Source organism: Maylandia zebra, linkage group LG16 (assembly GCF_041146795.1).
Source record: "Maylandia zebra isolate NMK-2024a linkage group LG16, Mzebra_GT3a, whole genome shotgun sequence".
NCBI lineage: Eukaryota > Metazoa > Chordata > Actinopteri > Cichliformes > Cichlidae > Maylandia > Maylandia zebra.
This window is the reverse complement of record NC_135182.1, coordinates 4,679,269-4,702,535: the sequence shown is the minus strand read 5'-3', so window position 1 is coordinate 4,702,535 and position 23,267 is coordinate 4,679,269. Positions and strand designations below refer to the sequence as shown.

Genomic DNA, 23,267 nt, shown 5'->3' with positions numbered 1-23,267 from the left:
AACGATTGACAAGAATACAAGTTTTAATCTGCATTAAAACTTCAAACATCACAAAACAAGTTTATTTACAGAACTTTGGAGGAAAAATCAAAGTTATACTTTTCCCTGAATAAAAAACATCACATATTGTCAAAAAACAAACCACAGGCAAAAAACATCAGTTTCTGCAGGTTTGAAAAAATCACACACACAGCACTTTGCATCATACTTCTTTTTGTTTTTTAACAGCACACTTGTTGATTTGCAAAGATGGCTCTGTGATGATGACGTGTCCCAATGAGCAGCATGAACAGTAGCAAGAAATTCTTTCATAACTTTTACTTTTTTTCATATCTGTGATTTTTCTGCCTATAAACAGTAAAAGAAATCATTATGTCTGCAAAAACAAAGCTGGATGTTTCTCCACAATTTTAAACTTCAACGTCAGCAAAGCAGAAACCTTTACAGGGAAATCATTCACAGGTGGATACAAGGACTACAATTGGTACAAATGAATGCAAAAAAGGCTGCTTCTTTTTTTTCAGGTGACATAAATAAGACTTTTTGAATGAATAAAAGTGGACTTTTTCAATAGATTACTTGTTCAGCTCCTGTATGGATCCCTTACGCTCCTCACTGCTTTCTGACCCAGGCCCTCAGAAAGCTTTCCTTTCACAGCTGCTTAGATTGTTTCCTATTTAGAAGGTTACTTGTTCGCTCCCCAGCTCCTGCAGCTGTTGACGTGCCTGTGGGCGAGATGCTGAACCCCAGGTACCTCTGATGAATCCGTCTAGGCTTACATGTGTACGTTAAAACTGTGTCTGTGGTTGCAAAGGAGCCAATCCAAGAACAAAAGAGGATTCAAGCATCGAATATGTGAAAGTCATTTAATCAATGTTAAAAGTCTAAACCTAACTATGTGTGAGTAAAAGGGGAAAACCATTAGCGCTACATGTGACACGTGTCAATACAATCCTTCTATTTTCCGTTGTATAGACTTCTGAAGCAGTTTTGAGTTACAGTCAAAAGCTGATAAATCAGGACTGAAATCTATCCAGTGGTCGAGGTTCTGTAATGAAACAGCTGCTTTCTAAGATCCAAACAACCAGACTGGAACTTTTTTAAAATTCAAGTGGCTAATGTGACTTTTTTTGTCCATCCATCCATCCATTCGCTTCCACTTATCCTTTTCAGGGTTGCGGGGGGCGCTGGAGCCTATCCCAGCTGTCATGGGGCGAGAGGCAGGGTACACCCTGGACAGGTCGCCAGTCTGTCGCAGGGCCAACACACAGGGACAGACAGCCATTCGCACTCACATTCATTCGCACATTCAAACCTAGTGACAATTTGGATTATCCAATTAACCTATCCCCACAAGTTGCATGTCTTTGGACGGTGGGAGGAAGCCGGAGTACCCGGAGGGAACCCACGCAAACACGGGGAGAACATGCAAACTCCACACAGAAAGACCCCGGCCTGATGTTGGAATTGAACTCAGGACCTTCTTGCTGTGCGGCAACAGTGCTAACCACCGTGCCGTTCAAAAAAAAAACAAAACACAGCTCTAGAGGGACAAACTTGTAAATTTGTGTACTTGTATCCACGACTACTGAAAGATTGTTTCAGACACTGGCTGCACTACATGCAGACCCTTGAAACCTGTTTGAGAAACTCCGTTTTGTTTAGTTGTTCAGGTACAAACAGGCAGAAAAACCCTTGTAATTAGAGATCATATCACATCAGACGTTTAGTAATGATGAGCTTTGTTTTCTGGAAATCAAACATTGTGATAAAGGCACACAAAGCGAACTGAATGCTTTCTGTCCAATATTTGCACAGCTTGTGATTATCATGAACAGCATTCTGACATGGGGTTAATATGCAACAAATATATACAGTGTAGTATTAACATGCTTTAATAACACTATTGATCATTTTGCAGAAATGACTATTTTGTCTTCCTCGAATATTATTTCATATTTTAAGTTTGATTCAGGAAGTCCTTTCCTTGTAAGGTTATAAAGTTTGAAACGGGAGTTTTTCACAACATATGTTAAATGATGTCACGAGTCCTACACTTTAAAACCACAAGAAATCTCCAACAATCACATCTTAGAGTTTCATTTTCACTAAAATAATACCTTTATAAAGCACAAAGCAGCCAAACGTATAATGAGGTGTGACTAATGTCACGGTATTACACTTTGGTGCTCTTCCCCGTTTTGTTCAGTTCTATCTCGTTGTTTTTCTTCTTGAAGTCACTGTCGTCTTCCTCCCTCACTGAGTTTTCCAGGTAAAGCTTCTCCATTTCTTCGGGGTCAACGTAGGTGTAGAAGTGGGCCATGACGGAGAAGATGATGCAGACGCCCAACAGCAGGCAGGCAAACAGCAAGAACTCTATCCACTGAGATAACAGAGACAGTTTAGTGTTTGCTGCACGCGCTCGCGACCGATTCAGTTCATTTGTTGCTCACCAAGACAGAACCGTTTAGTTGCTGATGTACGTTTTATTTAAGCTGGCGATTTTTGGTACACACATTGTGGGATAAAAGAGGTGAGAAACACGCTCCAGTGGATTATAAGATACCCCAAGTTCATCCTTATCTCTCCATTAAACCTTGTTACAGTGCACAGGTAGCTTTGGTTTATTTCTACTTTATGATACATTGCAATAATGAAACTTTTGTACAAAGCACTTCTAATCTTTCTTTTTGTCCATTAGAGTCTGTTTTTATGGCTTTTATTATATTTCTGTTACTTTAAAGCGTTTCAGTGTTTTTATCGCTTAAGTATATTGCTTTACGAATTTCCCAGAGGAACCCACCCGAGGGATTAATAAAGTTCTATCTTATCTTATCTTATCTTATCTTATCTTATGACATCATCTATTAGGCCGGTGTGCGATGCAGCTTTCTTTCATTCAACAGACACAACAAATTTTGTTCTATGTGACTCACTGAATTACAATAACGATCCTTACCAGTTATTAACACGTTAAGATGTAATTTTCAGTAGTTAGGGTTTATACACTCTCCGGCCACTTTATTAGGTGCATGTTGCCAGTTGCAGCTGAGTTGCTACAATTAGCTGATTAGATGCTCGATTGCTGAGTAGTTGAACCAAATGAAGTGGCCGGTGATTAAAAGCCTTTCTTTCTTTTTTGTGTAAGAGTTTAAATGTTTCCCACAATGCCCTTCAAGAGTCATACCTGTTCCAGTCCTGCCCCTTCTGCCACAATCAGCACTATCACATTGCCAAATGCCACCGTGAGCAGCCAGCCAGCCTGCAGCACTGACTTCATGTTGGCTGGAGCCTGGGGGTAAGACAGATGCAGGGTTAAAGAAATAAAGACAGCTGGCAGCCCTGGGACTGTACACATATTTCATTGATTCGTGAAGTAGGAATTTGACATCTTAATAATATGACAGAAACAGATCTGGAGGGGAAATCACTTCCTTGGGCAACGTTCAGTGGATTAAAATTTTAATAGTAAACGCACCGTTTTCTAAGTATTTCTACAGAAAATTCCAATTTCATGGGATCTTTAATAAACAGCTCTTCTAAAAACCTGTGTCTTGTTTATCAGTCTTTAATGTCACAGGTTGCTCTGAAACGCAGCATTCCTCTGACACAGCGAGCTAGTGGATGTCAGCTTTATGGCCATTACATTGGAATAAAAAGGTAGCTAAATGCTTTACACCATCATACTCTGCTTCAGTAAGAATTTCTATTCAAATTGCTTAACAAATTTTATCAGCCCACCTGTCATGAAACCACAAATATTTCCATAATCGGTCAAAAACATTGGTTTAAAAAACCTTTTTCAACTGAATTCACATTTTTATACCCTAAAACTGAGCTGGCACACAGAGAAGTCAGCAGTAAATTTGAAGTCTGTGTATACTGGTGGATTAACCCTTACAGAAACATAAAAAATTATTTTTTAAAAATAAAAAATAAAACAGAAAAACAGAAAAACCAAGCAAACGACAAAAACGATAACAAAATAACGCTAAAAACCGATAAAAACCCTGAAAACCATACATTTCACACCCGAACCTCAACTCTCACGGCCCGGTACCAAACGACTGGTCCGTGGCCCGGGGGTTGGGGACCGCTGGGCTAATACATCTAAGTGCTACAGTTTAAAGCTAAGTATAAGTATAAAGCTTCCTGTGTTTGCTAATATGGACAAAAGTGTTGTAAGACAATTTTCCCTTTTTTCCAACCAGATGTATTCCAGTTTGGAGAATTTTCCTGGTTGGAAGCTACTGTCCTTGAAAACCTTTTTCTTTGAAGCCAAAAAGCTTTCAGTGTTTAATATTCCAAACAAAGATTTTCAGTGGAACGAGTACAGGTAATCCTGATAGGTAGCGTGTATCACTTCACCTGTGAGTAGGAGAACTCCAGGCCAGTGATGGAGAACATGACCTCTCCAGCAGTGATGAGGATGTACTGTGGGATCTGATAGGCAATGTGCACATTGTTGGCTTTCACATCCTCGATCTTGTGAGGCACAATTTTACCCGCCTCCTGAGAAGGGACACAGAAGGGCTGTAAAACTGCTATGATCTGTGATGACTAAATGAAGTTGTTAGAAAGCATCCTGACCTCTGTGAGAATGACAGTGTAACACGCGCCAAAGTCCAGCAGGCCCAGGTTAAGTTTAGAGGTCTTTCCTGAGTTTGAAATGCAGGTGACATCAGTGTATCTGTCCAGAGGGCAGAAGAGGTACGTGATTTAGAGGAAAAAAATCAAACAGCATGATTTAACTAACAAGATATACGTTGATATTAACACTGTTTGTTGCTTTAAACAAAACAAAAAAAATCACAGCTTCAACATTATGATCTCTTTGGACATGGAATTATGAAAAAAGTGATGTCTCTTGTTTTGCTTTTTTGTGAGGTTGGGAAAAGCTTAGCAGATATTTGGCATTAGGGCTTTTCCTTCCAGTTTTGACCACCACTTCCCAAAAGTCCAACTTACTCGCCCCGCTGCACGGTCTTGTTATGAGTCACATTGTACCCAGAGGACATGTAGAAATTATTATCTCCCACCGTTACGTTTAAGGCCTCCGGCTGTGTGTTGAGGAACCTGTTAAATATGAACCAGGAGAACTCGTGAGCAAACCTCATTATTCCAGGTTGACCTATATTTTAAAGCAGATTCAGATGCTTTACAGCTTAAGCACAAAAGCTTAGCAACAGCCTCGAGGTAAAAAAGGTTTTACCTCAATAATGGATTCCCTTCTTCGTTTTTTGTTATGTGATCTTCTACCTGAAAGATTAAAAAACATCAACACCTGCTATTTGTAATTTATGCCATATTTTCAATTTAGACTCAAGGAAATTCTTTAGAAACTTGTATAAATATTAATGGAGATTAGCGTTCATAGAGAGTCTGTGTAATCCTTCAGCTTCTTACAGCTGATTTAGACTTCTGTGGTGAATCTTTGTAGAGCCAACGACCTAACCCACTGAGTGCTGGTGCATTATGTGTTCACTGGCTTGTGGTTGTGGCAGCCATGATGGAAACAAATCCTGGGTCGCTCTTTTTGCTTTTGTTTTTATTCAAACATATTCCACTTCTTTGTAAATTTTCGCTTGAGAATTTCAAGTTTTTGCAATCTCCAGGAATTTGCGGACATCTGTGATTCCTTACACTTAGGCTATTAATAATATAATTCCTAATTCTGACGTTAATGTGATTATTATTGGCATGCAGATTCACCCCCCCCCAGACTCAATAAAAGTTTCTACCCACAGGCTGTCAAAGATGCCCTACCTCCACCTTAATTGAAGGTTAACTGTGCTGTTAACATTTCCACTGTGTTTATAAACCATATTTATTATAATGCAACCATCTTACTCAATTTGCACTACCTCTTTAACTTATTCTAATGGAATTTTAATAAATAAAATATGAATTTTAATATAAAAATCTACCTAGCCTAACTGTCTATCATTGTTCTTGTAAAAGTGACAATAAAGATTTATTCTGTTCTGCGTAGGTTTTTAGAATGATCTGTGGTTATGATGTACCTATGGTGCCGATGTATTAATCTCCTGTTACCGAGTCCCACAATAAAACAGCTTAATCTGAATTTCTGCATTTGTATTTTTGCCTTTCTTTACTAACTGACCTCAGTGTGAACCAGGTGCACCAAACTGCTAAGCGGACTTGTCTGCTTAGTGTGTTTATTTAATGTGATCGAGCAGACACGTCTAACTCCACAACCACAAGATGATGGCAACTCTGGGGTTTCTCTTCCATAAAGAGATTTCATTTAAATGGATCATTTCTCTCTGACTCTTCCTCTTCTGTTGCACCTGAACCAGCTGACCGACAGCTGATATTATAGCACGTATGGAAATGCATAAATGTCTATGTGTTCGCCAGTTCCCTGAAATGTCCAGTTAAATATTTCACGTCCATTCCTGTGATAATAACTGTTTAAATAAAACTATGATGGTTTAGTCACAAAAAACACTCGTCACTGAAGAATCATTTGCTGTTGTGTTGTAATCTGTCACACTGATGGAAAAATGTATGACAACATTGGCATCGTGTTGGAGATGATGTCAAGATTGTAAAGATGAGCCGTAAATGGCTTTCAGGTTGTGCAGTGGGACTAAGAGTAGTTTACAGAGTTTCAGAGAACTTGAACATGTTCTGACAACATGTTAAATGTGCGCACACGCTGAAATACAGTCATTAAACGATAATGAACTTTTTAAAACGTCTAAAAATTTGAATTTGAATCTCGACATCTTTTCCACTGCAAATGATCAAAATAGGTTGTCCTATTATCAAAGGTCCATGATTCATTTTTAATTAAACTGCCTGCTGCAGATGACAGCTTGTCCCACTTACGTTATAGCTGAATCGTCAGGGGGCTCGGTCTATGACCCAGCATTTTTGAGATTATGGATTTTCTGTGAATTCTTTGTGTTGGTATGTTTTAGTTTTCTATTATTTAGTATTAATTCATTTATAGCATTGACTGTATGTTTACTTACGTTTGTTTCCATGTTGTCTGGTCCAGGTGTTTAAGTCATGTTTCCTGTTTTATTTTGAAGGTCTTGTGTTCCATGTTCAGTGTGTCTAGTTTTGCTTCCCCTGTGGTGTCATGTTCATTTGTGTCAGCTGTGTTTCCGCTTCCCTCATTACCCTGCTGTGTATTTAAGTCCTCTGTCTGCCTTTGTTCATTGTCAGGTCGTTTGCTTTCTTTCCGTCATGTCTATGGATTTCATGTTTCTCAAGTGTTGGTTTTTCTTCATCCTCATCCTTATGTTCATGTTATGGTTTTCATGCGTAGTTTTAGTTTTTCCAGTTCAACGTAACGTTTAGTTTTTGCCTCTGCCTTTTGCTTTTGTGTTTAGTTATCAGCCTGAACAAACGCTTGCTTTTTGTTAAATCCTGTCATCCTGTCTCTCGGTCGTCTGCTTTTCTGTCCGCTCCTCAAACAAACCGCCCTTCCAGCCGTTGACACGAATAATTCAATTTAAAATTTAAATGTTAAGAAAATTCAAGTTGGGAAATGATGACAGGATCTTTTCTCCTCTCTCGTCCACAGTGGCGCTCATTCATATTTCTCGGCCAACTATGTTAAATTGTAGGCTCTGCTCTGTATATACCCGTTGCCATGGAGTTCTGTTGATGACGCCTTTCTCTCGCTACACACGCACATGCTTGACTCACAGTTGAGTTGATTTAACTGGAACAGGAAACTCGGTTTCCCAACACAGAGTTTATGATCAGACTCAGAGTTTGTTGAACCTGCTTTCTGGATCAGAGCGCTGACCTCATGTCGATTTTTAAAAATACTTTTAAAACCAAACTGTACTCATTGCTTATTTAATTCTCAATAGTCAACAGTGTTGGGAAAAAAAGTGAAGATGTGGTAACAGCTCGTAGGAACACTCACTAATGTGTAGGTGATTCCAGTAGCGTCGGGGTAAATGATGACACTGTAGGCCTTTTTCTCTTCAACCTTCTGGGTAGCCGAAAAGTTTCCTCCATTGACTACAGTGACTTCAAGATTCAGCTCCCCGTTGGACAGTGGAACAGTCTCATAACCAGGAGGGTCCTGAGAGAAGCCAGAGAGTTAATGTTTTTAGAAAATTGAATTATAAACTTACTCATTTGCCAGAATGAAGTTATGAAATCTGGGGGTATCTCGGGGTCTTGTTCGCGAGTGATGGGAGAAGGGAGCCGGAGATCGACAGACGGATTGGGGCTGCAGCTGCAGTAATGCGGACGCTGCACCGGTCCGTCGTGGTGAAGAGGGAGCTGAGTGTAAAAGCGAAGCTCTCAATTTACCGGTCGATCTACGTCCCTACCCTCACCTATGGCCACGAGCTGTGGGTAGTGACCGAAAGAACGAGATCGCGGATACAAGCGGCAGAAATGAGCTTCCTCCGAAGGGTGGCTGGCCTCTCCCTTAGAGATAGGGTGAGAAGTTCGGCCATCCGGGAGGGGCTCAGAGTAGAGCAGCTGCTGCTCCACATCGAAAGGAGCCAGCTGAGGTGGTTCGGGCATCTGACAAGGATGCCCCCTGGGCGCCTCCTGGGTGAGGTGTTCCAGGCATGTCCCACCGGGAGGAGGCCCCGGGGCAGACCCAGGACACGCTGGAGAGATTATATCTCTCGGCTGGCCTGGGAACGCCTTGGTATTCCCCCGGATAAGCTGGAGGAGGTGGCTGGGGAGAGGGAGGTCTGGGCCTCTTTGCTTAGGCTGCTGCCCCCGCGACCCGGCCCCGGATAAAGCGGATGAAGATGGATGGATGGATGGAAGTTATGAAATCTCTTGTTTCTGTAGAACAGCTCAATCAAAGTTAAAATAGCATTTTCACTGTTAACGGCACACTGAGTTTTAGTTTTGTCTTATCTCGCTCTTCTTACATGTATTACTAGTTGAATTCTGTTTATTTATTGTTTCGTACATGTACATGTGAACGACAGGGAAATGTGGTTTTTAATTCTATTCGCCTTGAGCCACAGTGAAAATTATGAAAAGTTTAGCCACCTGCACTCTTCTTACCTCAAGGTACTTGATTGACTGTAGAAACAGATCGGTGCCAGGAGCCTTCAGACTGACATCATCTTTAGCAAGGTTGACAACCTGCAAGAGACACTTCCCTGCAGGTGCAGGATTCACCACAGTTTTCTATTAGAGAGAAAAGCAAATCAGAGCACAGTGATGGAAAAATATCAGCAAAAACACTTTTTGACCAGTCAGACAATCACTATGAGATAAAATCAACAACAAAACAGTTAAAGTATAAGATTCAGGTGGGCATGCTAGAAACAGCAAATGTACTTAATATCAGCAAAAAGATACTGTTAAGTTTTGGCATCCAAACTTTAAAACTGCAAGCTACCATTATGATTATACATCTGAACTGTACACATTCAGGTTTTCCTGGAAACATGAGCAGTAAGGGTTTTGCCGAGTGTGAGTGCTTTTCTGTAGCAAGATGCAATCACTATGATTGCTGCTCATACGTACCACAACGTTCACCTCCACCAGAGTGGCTGCTCCGAAGGCCAGGGCTGCAAACACCATTCCCATGGCCATTTTCCTCAGAGGTCTGAAAACAGAGAGAGTTGGTGCCCAACAGTTAATACCTTTACCTGTTTTTCACTGCTTTTTAAAATATTCTGAAAGCGTGGCTTTATCATTTTATCAGAAGGGTTATTTCCACACCAGTGTCCTCCCTGACAAACTTTCTGTCGCATTATTTCCTTGTTATGGCTGTGCATCCCTAAGTCTGGTCCTAATGTTAAAAGGGAGTTCTTGTTTCCTATTGTCACCAACTCCTTGCTCATTGGGGATCATCTGATTGTTGGGATACTCTCAGAAGCGTTTCGTCACTTGGGTGCAAACTCCAGAAAGTCAGGATCTCCTAAAAAGAAAATTGGTCCACTAAGAATATGATTTGGGAAACTTTGGGAAGTCTAAAATGTTCACATTATCCTGTTTTTGCCAAGCATTTCTATTTTCTTGTGTCTGTATATGGATCATGCAAAATGCTTTTACTGATGTGTGAGCTTGAATTTCTTTCTCAGCTTTGCACAACAAAAAAATATGGATGCATTGGTGTAAAGCATGCCGCCACTGGACTTTGGAGCAGTGGAGACGTGTTCTCAAATCACGAATCACACTTCTCCGTCTGGCAATCCGATGGACGACTCTGAGTTTGGCTCTTACCAGGAGAACAGTACTTGTCTGACTCCAAGGAGGGAGGATTATGGTGTGGGGTTGTTTTTCAGCAGCTGGGCTTCACCCCTTAGTTCCAGTAAAGGGAACTCTTAATGCCTCAGCATACTGAGACATTTTGGACAGTTTAATGCTGCCAACTTTGTGGGAACAGTTATATATATGCCTATATGTTGTTAGTACAAACGATGGCCTATGGCAGCTTGGATAGGCTGGATGGCAGTAAGAAACACAGTTTTAAATTGCTCTATACAGCGTTATTATGTTTTTTTCAAATCAACCTAAAAATCTTGAAGGAGAGGCCAGAGGTCAAATGTTACTTGATATTTTAAATCCTTTTGCAGTACTTTCTATATGTCGACATTACACATTTCACTAGAACCACCGTCTCTTTATACTTACAGGTTATAAGGTTTTATGTCAGTTTTTAACTAATAGTTGACCTTGAAGACGTTGGTCGATATAAGTCAAATTTTAATGAATTGTTAATATGACCTCACTCTATACGCTTACAAAGATTTATCAGAAATCATTCAAAACTTTATGAGCTATCGTGCACACAAGTAGAATGATTACACACATGCATGCTAATGCGACCAAAAACGTAATGTGGTGGGGCGTGGTGTGCGGTGCCGTGCAGGGAGGGCGGATGCACCTGCGTGGCATCCTCAATTCCCCATGTTAAAACACGAGGAATCAGGGTTTGGAGAGGGTCGAGAAGTTGTGGTGTGATGCGTGTTGAATGAATAAAGATGGCTTTGACTAACACTCTCTGGACCCTGTGAATTTCCCTACCTGAGAAACAAGTATGGAAATTCATATTTACACTGTGAGAAGTACTTTGGAGTCGGGTTTAAAAGTAAATGTTTAACATTCATTAAACATTCATTTGTAAATGAATACCAGCTTTGTGTTTACAGACACTTCCCTCAATCGTTAACTTTCTTTTCTAAGGCATAATCCTGGGAAATATATGTGGAATCACATGCTTCATTTTTTCCAATTTACGAGATTACAAGATGATCCTGAATGAAATAAAGGTGGCAGTACAAAACAAAGCCAAATAAATCCACTACTCACGTGATCTTGAGTCCGCAGAGTCTAACGAGCGGATATATGATGAGGTCAAAGATAGGCACAAAGACAAGAATCAGCAGAGCATTCAACATCTAGACAACAAGGGGGAGGAAAATTAGTCTTTTAACGACTCTATAAAAGCTCTGTAGAGTCCATAAAATCATAAATGTTGCGTCAATAAAGAGAGAGATCCTGATTCGGTATTGCTTGTAAAGAGATGGCAGTGAAGAAGAACCATAAAAGTGTTTTCATGAAAATAGCCTCATCACAGCCTAGTCAAACATTGGTCTTCATTAGTGAGGGGACTTGAGAGATGCTTCTTTTCACTGGATGTTTAAAATCTGTGCCTTAGATTAGCTGGTAGGTTCTGCATTAGAAATATATAACAGCTGTGCAGGACACTCCATCAATTATGGTGCTGTATTCAAGCACACTGGCTTTGAAACCTAACAGAGACTACGAGGGAGAGAGTCTCGGGTTGTTTATATCAGAACATCATGAAGCTCTTTTTTATGCTTAGTCTTTAAATCGTAAAGCTTAAAAACACGGTAACCATTAACACTTTATAGTCAAGTTGTGTAATGCTCTTTACTGGCATAAGTGAAGCTGCAATGCAAGGCTCACATGGTAAGCCTCACTCATGACATCCACAGTGCCTGCTGACACTGGAGATAAAAAGAAACATTTTAATTTTTCCTGATGGCTTTGGTTTATTTTTGACTGTAATGACAGTGTGGCTTTTAACTTTATGCAAGTTTTTGTAACTAGTTTGTAGTTTAAACTACTAATGTTTTAGCAATGAAAACTACAATCACTTTCAACCATAAATTTTGACTATGAACTTCAACACCACACGCCCATTTCAGCAGCTCGTTTATTTATCCATTCGATGATATTTTCTAATTTTTCATATTGCCTAAGCACCACCGACTATATTTAAGCATCTGACACCTTTATACAACCAAATTCTGAAACTAATGGATAGAAATCCAGTTCAGTGGATAAGGGACGAGCTATAAACTCTAAATGCAGCACATCAATTTCGTGCTCTGTATTGGAAATATGTCAAACGGTGTTGTCCCTTTTAAATAAATAAATAGAAAAAAATTGAGTCTGGCATTTATCCAGTGACCATAAAGGCTGCAATGAAGGCCATGACCAATGGTCAAGTGCAGATTAACATGTCACCATCTTTTACTGCTTTTCTTAGCAGGAAAAAACTGTGACTGTAACTATGACATGATAAACTGCCACAAACAAAAAAGAGGAGGAGACACTAATCACATACATTCATGTGAAAATAAAGTTTTTACAGCTCTCTATGAAGTCCTGAGAAAAGCTAAGTCCACCCCATGATTCAGTAGTATGCAGAACCACCTTTAGTAATGGTTTTCTGTACTTTATCAGCCTGTCATCATTAACACAACATTGTGGGTGAATTTTGGAGGACTCTTCTTTACAGTGTTGTTTCCATTTATTGAGGTTTGTGTGGGCATTATTTTTTGCACAACTCTCATTTAAGGTTCCACCACAGTCATTTCAATCGGGTTGACGGGACCATTTCAACACATTGATTCTTTTCTTTTTCAGTCATTCTGCTGTGCTTGGGGTCATTGTGCTGTTACATGGGCCATTTTGGGCAAAGCTTTAGCTGTTAGGGTGATGGCCTCATATTTCACTCTGGAATACTTTGGTATACACAGGAGTTCATGGCTGACTCAGTGACTGCAAGGTGTCCAAGTCCTGTGGCTGGAAAACAAGCCAAAATCATCACCCCACCATCAACATAGTTCGAATGAAGTGTTTGTCCCTTTTTTAAATCTTCACCAAACATGGAGCTATGCATTACTTCCACTATCCAAAGGACATTGCTCCATTGTTCTTGAGTTTTCTCCAGATGCAACTTTGCAAACCTAAGTCATGTTGCCATTTTCCTGGCCACCCTTACAAACAAGCCAGCACTGTGATGAACTTTAGCATCTAGCATGCTAACTAGCATGCTAACAGACTCCATGCAAACAGAGTCGGAAATGTAGCTCTTGAATTTTCCACTCCTGGGAAGGCTGTGGTATTGTGTTAACAGAGCTCCAGAGCAGCAAACTGCCAACACCTCTGCTTCCATAGAAGTGTTCACACTTGTTCATGATGAATTAAGTGCATTTGATTAGCAGCACCTGGCTGCTGTTTACCCTCTTAATATCTATAGAAACTGTAAGGGTGTACTTAGTTTTTCAGGGGACTGCATAGAGCACCATGAAATGTTTTTAAAAAGCCACAATACATTAAAATATCTATCATTCTTACTGAAATTCAAATATGCTGATCAGCCAGAAAAGCATGTTTTTCAGTTGTCAGCAGTTTACAATTTACCCAGTGATAAATAAAATACTGAATCCTTGCAATATACAGTAAATTTAACTTAACCCATTTCCAAAGGTAAAAATTAGCATTGAAACACAGTGTGTTCGCTTGCTAAACCACTGGAAAACTACTTTGGGTCATATACATACACATATATCAGTACTGTTACAAGTATATGCTAAGAAATCTGCATCCATCACAATCATTTTCTGCTTTTCTCTGGACTTTCTGCCGTTCATTATTGCTTTTTTAGATTAGCAGAGACTGCGCACAATTTGCATCCCAGCAAGAGCCAAATAAGCTGCACATACCTGCATTTGGTCAGGCTTAATAGCGAAGGAGTTTCCCTATAATAAAAGAAGACAAAGACAGGAGAGACACTTAAACTTTATCTTTATAAATCTAAACTTGATGAGTTGATGATTTTTTGACTTGATAACGAGCCATAAACAATGTTATTTACTAGAATAAAATGATAAATTGCAGCAACACCCTAACAAAGAAAAGCTCTCTTCTAAAAACTGTTTGTGATATCAGATGCTAATCTAAACCCGCCCACTGATAACAATGTGAAAATACAGCATCAGCTTTTTAACATCTTGACACCATTACTTCACGTAAGTAAGGTCTTACAAAAGCCAGGTTCATCCTCGTGGCTTGAAGTGTCCAGCGGGAACCCTGCAATAAAGAAAAGACATCTGTTACTGTCAAATTTGTTTAAGGCACAGCAGATGGGATTTCCTCATTTTCCCTGGAAGGGACAATAATAATAATAATAAAGGGATAGTGTATTTCTGACATGTCCTCTAAGAAATCAGTTTTAAATCAGTCGAATTACAGGAAGAAACGGATACAGGAGGAAGGAGAAACAGGAATGTTGAATGTGGCTTTGAGGTTTTTCTATAATCAGATGGTTGTGTTGACTGTTGGTCAGAGGAGAACATAACAGACACTTATGGGATTTTGCAAGAAAGTTTCGCCACAAGACCTTGATCTTGTGCTGACACAGAATGCAGTCTGTCCAAGTAGGAAGGGAACTGAGGCAAGTTTTTCTTTTTGATTAAAAAGTAAGTAAAAGCTGTGACTGTAAATGTTGCTTAAACTGGAAATAAAGGCCTGAGTACAACAGTGGAACACAATTTAAATAATACTTAAGAATATTTAATCATAAGTTATTATTAATGATTGGCTCTCTTCCACAGTGTGTTTTTTTGTCCTGTCTTCTTCCCCTCATCCCCAACCGGTCACGGTAGATAGTCTCCCTAAGCCAGAGGGTTCTTCCTGTTAACAGGGAGTTTTTCCTTCCCACTGTCACCAAGTGCTCCTTCACAGGGAGTCGTCTTATTGGTGGGAGGTTTCTTTTTATTATTGTAGGGTCTTTACCTTACAATGCAGGCGACTGTTGTTGTGATTCGTCGATATATAAATAAAACCGAATTGAACTGATGTGCTAATCACATTCCTAGAGCTTATTTTCATTGGGCATTTAACTTTAGTGCATGGTGTATAAAGTATGGGGTTTGGATACATAATGGAGAGCAGCTCATTGTGAAGGTTCATATGTCTTTTTCCCAACCAAAAGTCACTCTTCCCTCTCAATCTCATTCAAAACACATGAGTTCAGACTAACAAAATCAAAAACAAAACACTGCATCACTGCCAGCCTCACTACGATTCACTGGCTACCTGATTCATCACAGCTGATTTAAATGCCTAAATGACATCAACATGTCTTGATGTTCTCCAGAGGCCTGGTAATGAACTAATCATGTGATTCCGGTGTGTTGACCCAGGGTGAGATCTAAAACCTGCAGGACACCGGCACTTGAGACGTGGAGTTCTCCACCCCTGTTTTAAAGTCTTCCATGGTCTTGCTGCTACCTACTGTCATGGTTCTGGGTTTTAAACCCAAGGTTTTGCATTTTTGGACTGTAGTTTTTAAGCTTTTAGTAATGTCATTGAAGGTGTGTTGGTATGTAGTACTGTTTTATATTCTGATCTCTTGCGTAATCTAGCCTTCGACGTATCCTTTTGTGTCTTGATAAGCCTGTCTTGATAGTGGTTACTTGTTTAGTGACTTCCTTTTTTTATTTCAATACTCTGTGTCTAGCCTTGTGTCTCACTCCCCTCAGCTCCACACGCCTGCGCCTCTCTGAAACTGATTCAGCCGGAGGTCTCTTCCTGTTAAAAGGGAGTTTTTCCTTCCCACTGTTGCCAAGTGCTTTGTTCGTCTGGTTGTTGGGGTTTCATCTATATTATTGTAGGTACCAACAGTTGCCTTCACAGGCACAGAAACATGTATTTAGTTTTACTTCACTTTGAAAGTTTTGGCTATTTCCCCACCTGTTCCCTCTCCCCTTACTGTCTTGTTTATATGTTGTCTCAGACTCCTCTTGTCCTTAATTGCATTGTTCACATATCTGGCATTTCGATTTTATTGTCCTATTCTGTAATATTTTGGATTCTGTTTATTTCATTGAACTTGCAGCATTAAAAGATGATTTTTGACTTTATTTCCTTTGTCCTGAGTCTTGCATTCGGGGCCGCAAAAGTGGTTCACAACACCTACATCACAGATTTACTCGCACCTCAGACACATTTTATCTGTTCCTGCACGCTCATTACAGAAGGACAGTTTGTGTTAGAGCTGTGGATTTCTCCAGCAACTACTTTTAAATCGGTAAATAAATTCATTCATTCTTATAAATGTATTTATTTATCTTACCTGTCATAATAGTCACACTGTTAAGGTTTAATGTCTTCTGTTTTCGGTTATTTTATTTGTGTGTAGTTGTCTTTTTGATTTTGGATTATGACTTGTTATTGCATTATGTAAAAGTAACTCTGTTTTACAAGTTAAGTTTATTATTATTTATTATTTTGTCTTACCTGCTGATCAAAGAGAGCCCAGAACATTGGGAGGGGGATGTAGAGCAACAGAACTCGCAAAACCATCTTTATCTCCTGAATCAGACGCATCTGTAAAATAAAACACACGCGCGCGCAAACAAACACACACTAGTTAGATGACTTTTAAAAAACTTCTACGCATCACTGAATTAATAGAAGGAGTTCGCTGACGTTACCGAGTACTTCTCCTCAGCCCAGTCCAACCAGTGCTTTTTCGGTGGGTCATGTTTTGATTTGTTCCAACGATTTTTAAGTGCAAACTGTAGGCCAAAGGTAAATAATTGGAATGAAAATGGAGTGTGCACAACAGAGACAGAAACCCCGAAGTGTGAAATTCATATCTTTCTTAATGATTCTTGGCAGTAAAAAGCAGTAAATCAATGTGTTTGCACTTCAGCTCTCAGATAAATCGAGGGAGAAGTATGGGATTACTCACCCCGATACAATTGCAGACTTCCCAAAGGACGTTTCCCTGGGGAGGAGTTCTCTTGTACAGACTGCTGCCAGCAATGAAGACAACTGTGTGCGATAAATGAAGAGTCAGACTGGACTTGTTTGAGTGAAGATCACAGCGAGTGATTGCCTTGATGTCAGAACAACCAAAATAATACTGAGTACCTATTTAAGGATGGTTTGTCCTCTCACAGCTGCTAATGAAGGCTTTGGGGTAATAAAACCTACCATGTTGTAAACGTGCTTCAGGCTTTTAGCACTAAAGCTCCTCCTCTGCTTCACCCTCACTGCGATCTGTCTGTGACCTCTCAAGAATTAAATCACAGTTTGTTTTCAAAGCGAGGGTTCAGTTAAGCATGAATCCCATAAGGATCAGGGGTGACGGGGACCGAGAGGCAGAGACAACTGACTGTCAGGACAAATGTGGATGGGTCTTGATCAAGTGTAAGGCCGGCTCGTGAAAACGCAAGCTCAGCATGCTGATCACAGCCTGGAATAAAGCTCAGATCTCGAAATGCGACTGGCAGGTTTGAAAATAGGTCAACGTTTGCAGCATCGGATATCATAAGCACACTTACTGCATTTAGCAACATGTTGCTAAAAACATGGAACTGAAGATTCTAATCGAAGAAGGACAACATGTGAGTTCAGTCCCTATTAGTGGCACTATTTTCATGCCTAAATACTGAGTTGAAAAAGTTGATTAAAGCATTTCAAAAACAGCAGAAAGGGCTAAAAAAAAAACTGTGGACAATGTAGGGACTTGATTTTACAAGATTTTCTTGCCACAGCAGAGGTTTGTGCTATGGCTCAAATAAAAAGGTCCGTTTTTCAGGGAGCTGACCGTGTTTTGTATTTTTTTTCCCTGAAATAATTCTGTTATTGTGCACCAACAGAAATAATGTATGCTTCCCAAAGAAAACTGTCAAGTTAGAAATGCTATGTTGAAAAATCCCTTGCTCTATTTGAAAAGCACTTGGAGAAAACTCTGTAAATGTTGAGGTGGAAACTCACCTAAAGCCACAACCATCAGGGCTGCAGGAACCCCAAAGGCCAAAGCATAACAGTCTCCACCAAAACACTTCACGTCACCTGCAGGAGTGGTGTGTGTTATTAACACAGTGGACCTCACTGGATATAATGTAACATGTAAAACTACGACTATGTGCTCACCTCTCAATATGGGTGTAATAATAGTCGACAGGAAGCTGCCAGCATTGATTGACATGTAGAAAATAGAGAAGAACTTCTGCCTCTCTGTGGTCTAGAAGGGATCAAAAACATAATCACTTACTGAGTTTAACATTGCTACAACAACTCCACATGACCATTGTTGTGTTAAAGAGTATATAAGCCCTCAGAGGAGTTTTCGGATATGTCCTAAACACTGTTTGGACACCAATAACACCGAGTAAATCTAGCACTGCAGTTTAAAGTATTATTTTTACACAGTAACAAAGCAGTTAGCGAGCAACTGCCAATTCCTACATGCCACAGATAACTTCTGAGAAGTATGTGTGGCTCAGTACCTAATGTTTGATGATGGGCAGGTAGTTATCACTAAGCCGCGCCTCAAAAAAAGGCATTATATAAAAGTTATCAGATAGCTGGGATTGGTTTCTGATAACCTTGTTTCCTTGGTGTACCAATAAAAATAATACAAATACTTCCACAAACTAAAGAAGGCTTACATGTTCCTCGTCAAACTGGTCACCTCCGAACGCCGCCACGCAGGGTTTGATCCCTCCGGTGCCCAAAGCTATGAGTATCAGACCTGACATGGACAGAGCACTGTAGGACACACGGACACAAAACACAAACAAACTTCTGATTCAAACTACAACACAGTGTATATTAATGACAGTACAGTGCTGAAAAGAAAGAAGAGATTGGATGAATGGCACTCAAAGAATCGCTGAGTGAAAATTATGGGAAACTGTATGGCATTGGGAACTGTGATGGGCATCAGTTTATCAATGACATGACGTTCATGGACCAAAAAAATAATTTTATCCTGATTCAAAACTTTTGAAATCAATGCTCAAATTCCTTCAGTGCAATAAGGATTATTAATTATTACACCTCCTTACCTCATCCTCTTCTAACAGTGCTGGGCTGTGATTGTGCAGAGTGATAGAATTAGCTCATGACAACTCACATGTGCAATTCGGTGCTTCCCACGGTGGGAATGGCTCCAACCGACTTGACCACATGGCCGATCACATATACAATGGACAGGTAGATGATGGTCCTGTGGGGAGCAAGCTGTGATTATGTACAGGGCATTCAGGCCTTCTTCAAAATCTCTATGTGTGCTCAGAATGATTCATCTCCAGTAGCAGGCAACGTCAGGCAAAGCTAGCAGCTCAAAAGGAGATGATGAAATACTGCACACGCATAAAATGTGCCTGTTTCCACCACTGAAAAATACATTTTTTGCTAGCTATAAGTCAAGATTTCGAGCTATGAAGTGAGACGTTTTGAGATAAAAACCCAAATCTTTGACTTATCGATGGCAACAAATGTTTGTTTTTTCCAGTGGCAGAAGCTTAGAAAATATCCACATAACATGAACACAGTTTGCACAATGTATTTTTGTTATTTGCTTGAATCCACACTTTAGTGCATTTACAGCTGAGAGACTCACTTGTATTTTCCGAGCCAGGAGTCAGCAATGAAAGCTCCCAGTATGGGTGTGAAGTAGCAGAGGCCGCTGAAAGCATGGTAGACAGCAGTGGAGAGGTCCTTGTCCCATTTCAGGTAGGTGAGGAAATAGAGTGTCAGCAATGCTGTGATCACACACACACACGAGCAAGCATAAGCTGTGAATCAGCTCACAGGATGGAGAAGCCCAAGCCCACACCTAAACACCACAATACATCGTAAGCCTTCAACATGAACTGTCATATTCTAAAAGTATTATTGCACTCAGAATCCTTTCAGCGAATCCTCCGCAGTTCATGAATTCAACAATACCACACGATTATATTCCGTTATAAGATTTTTTTTTAAGCTGGTTAAACCATCACATTAAATAATGTAATCGGTGACACCCACTGTGCTTACATTTAAGCTTAGACGATCCACAAGTAAACATTCTGGGTTTGAGTTTGTCATTCAGGTAAGCTAAGGCATTTTAACCTAAAACCAAAAAGCTGTGGGACATTTTCCTAATAAATAAGCCATAACAGACACGAGAGTCGCTTGGGAAAGTTCAAGATGAACCTTGTGTGCTGCAAAACTCACACTGTTAACTAAGCAACATCTTCATTCAAAACAGACGTCCTAGCTTTTCCCGAGCACTCAACTACATCTCTTGATCTCCGTCAGCAGATGGCATTTCCTGGCAGACTGCAGTTGTGCTAGCTTGTAGCTCTTAAATTACTGTAGAGGCCACCAGAATAAATCCAAAACAACTTGGTTATTCTGATGGTTACAGAATATCAGTAATCCATTATTTTCAAACCACTTACCTCTCTGATGCGATCTCTCTTCTTTTATTCATTAGTAAAATTAATACCGTTGGTATTTTTACTAATGACCGAAATAAATACGATATTTGGGGTCTATTTTTTTAATATTCTCTCACATTTTCGAGACAGTATAATTAAATAAAACCCCCGAGTCTTAAGTTCACTCGGATTGAGGAGAAATTTCAGTAGCTGAAACTGTGGACACAGTGCATCAGCTTAAAACTGCAGGAAATTGCGTGGTGTATTTACATGTGTGTTTGTGTGTGATCCGGCTGGAGTAAATCTGTCACTTGTGGAGATAAGTGAGGTCGTGTGAGGGAACAAGAGAGATCTTATTTGTTGCCTCTCTATTATATTGCCCCAATAATACTCATAATCTGTAATGTAGCAAGCTAAAAGTACTCTGTGAATCTAGAAAACCTTGCTTTTTTTTAGGCTTTATATAGATTTGCACTGTAACATTGCCCAGGCATTTATTTGCATACCTTTCATGCCATAGTAGGAGAAGCGTTCGCAGAATTCATTCACCACTATGAAGCAGATGCTGACTGGGTAATTGGTCCCAAAAATTTTCTAAAAGAAGCAAAATGTATTAACAGAACAAAGTTCAGCACTTTTTAAAGAGTACACATTTTCTCCAAACAATCACACTGAAGTAAAGCACATCCAGAATCCACTATCTAATCTTTTTCCCCCACCTTCGTCAAATATAAACAATAACTGGCAGGTTCAGTGAATAGTTTTATTCTCTGACAGAGAATACTCTGACATGAAAAGAGAGGAATGTAGCTGATAGATTCTTCCTGTTAGTCAATCTCACAAGATACTGAAGTTAATCATTACGCAGAAATAGAAGTTTTAAAGGTTTAAAGCTTTAATGAGACCAGGCTCAGTTAAAATGAAGAAAAATATCCATCGCTTGAGTTCTGAGTGGATTTTTGTGGAGTGGATGTTTAGTATTCAACTAAACACCGCGTGGGATGTTTTGATTAACAATGATCTGCAACTTTATGCTGTTGCTTTAGTGCATTTTGACAATTTATGCCATCTGTCAGGTCGTATCATTCACATCAGCTGTAGCCCTGGTATGTAAAGGTATATGATTCATGTACTTACAGCTCTATACAAACTGTCTACAAGCAGTAAAACACTTTGCACAACCGGCTGCTAAAAATGGAGGCTTCTGTAGAATTTTACTGGTAATGATGTGCTCACTGATCTGGAGCTGGATGTAATTAATATGAGGTCAGTGTTTTAATCATCATCAACATCATCATCATCATAGGTCCATGGCCTCATTCAGTGAGCTTTAGGCAGTCAGTGAGTCACAGTCACTCCAGTGTATACAAGCAGATAAACACTTACTAGGAGTAGTTAGACTTGTGCCTCCCTACTTGGTAATGTTTCTTTTTTTTTAATTGCTAAGACTTAATTTAAGGGTTTGTTTACCAAATGTTCAGCGAACACATTTACTCCCATCCCCATGTCAGTTTTGGTGTCATTTAATTTCAATTAATCAAAGCATGAAAACATGTCCATTCAATTTGCCTCTGATATATAATTTTACCTCGCTGTATCAACAGTTTTCTACAACTGAGGAAAATCAAAGCGTGGTAGATATTGTCCATTTTCTGCATGATACCCCTGGAGATTAAACAAATCTGTACAGTAAGCATATTAAAAATGATCCTTTATTGGATTTGCTACCTCCAAAAAATAATCGCTCAGGCCACATGTGGCACCAGCTTTCTCCAAGCAGCAGTTAGTGTGGGTTTACTTTTAGAGGGGAGGGGGTGCCTGTTGCATCATCTTACCAATAATAATTTAGCATAGAGCTTCAGTGAGAGCTTGGTCTCAAAGCAGACTTCCCTCTGTCTCCTTAGCCCACTTCTGCATGCTTCGCATACACGTCAACAACACATCTTTGCGTGTTTTATTTCCACAGACGTGGAATTTGCACGCGTTCCAACCCGCGTACAACTTTTCTTGTTTTTCTTTTCTTTTTTTGTTTTCTTTTCTTTTACTACGCATCTTTGCGTGGTAAAAATCAGAGATGCACAACAAAACTAACCGAGCAACTCAGCGCATGATCCGCAAAACATCACAAAACAGCACGTTTACCTTTCCCATGTTGTCGTTTTAGATGAGAGAGTTTGGGATCTTTACGGCAGCACTGTCATCCAAGTCCGTCCCACTCCGTTCCGCTCTCTGAAGGCACAGATGCAAAAACCTCGGACACTTACACTCTTAAAGCACACTCAAAGTTAATATTCCACCACAGAACACTGGACTTGTCACCTCAGGAAAAGCAGCGAGCCTCCGTACTTCGGTCTTTTGTGAAATATTAAAAAGGAGGTAGCAGATGAGTGTTTATATATGCGTATATTTACAACGCCTTTCACTCGATTTTTTTTTTTTTGGGGGGGGGAGGGGGGGGGGGGGGGGGGGGGGGGGGGGGGGGAGGAGGTCCGCAAGTTGCAGTGAAGCGGGATCTACTGGTACAATAGAGTCGTTGTTGCACTCAGCCGCAGACCTGACTGTGGGATGGATGTGCGGGTCAAAGTGCATATCTCTGGTTGGATGACTTCGAGTGCATCATTTATTTCTTTTTTATTCACCCTGAGTAATATCAGCGGTGGTGGTGGTGGACGTGTGTCCCAAGTACACGTGTTAGTTGGTTGCTGTTTGAGGGATGGGTTTTAGGGTTAGGCTTAGACATTCAATCATAGTAAAGGTAAACCTATAAGTCTGGAGAATGCATGATGTCAAAGGAATTGCAGTTGTTGTTTC

General features: G+C 40.1%; 1 protein-coding gene across 2 annotated transcripts; it reads right to left on the bottom strand.

Annotated features, from left to right (window-relative positions):
• Positions 1 to 5: 5 nt before the first annotated feature.
• Positions 6 to 22,877, bottom strand: slc15a2 (solute carrier family 15 member 2). 2 transcript variants are annotated; one of them, XM_004568965.5, is made up of 23 exons: positions 22,776 to 22,877; positions 22,599 to 22,685; positions 20,963 to 21,050; positions 19,652 to 19,793; positions 19,163 to 19,255; positions 18,696 to 18,795; positions 18,178 to 18,268; positions 18,019 to 18,096; positions 16,988 to 17,070; positions 16,728 to 16,811; positions 16,531 to 16,620; positions 14,275 to 14,319; positions 13,953 to 13,988; positions 11,284 to 11,372; positions 9,493 to 9,574; positions 9,025 to 9,150; positions 7,910 to 8,071; positions 5,213 to 5,259; positions 4,969 to 5,076; positions 4,591 to 4,690; positions 4,369 to 4,512; positions 3,188 to 3,292; positions 6 to 2,383 (listed from the first exon to the last, which is right to left on the bottom strand). In XM_004568965.5, the coding sequence occupies exons 2-23, from the start codon at positions 22,605 to 22,607 to the stop codon at positions 2,177 to 2,179; spliced, it is 2,109 nt and encodes a 702-aa protein (XP_004569022.1). In that variant the 5' UTR covers positions 22,608 to 22,685; positions 22,776 to 22,877; the 3' UTR covers positions 6 to 2,176. The 2 variants fall into 2 exon arrangements, with proteins under 2 accessions (XP_004569022.1, XP_076731185.1); XM_076875070.1 differs by having other exon boundaries at positions 22,599 to 22,818.
• Between the last annotated feature and the right edge of the window lie 390 nt (positions 22,878 to 23,267).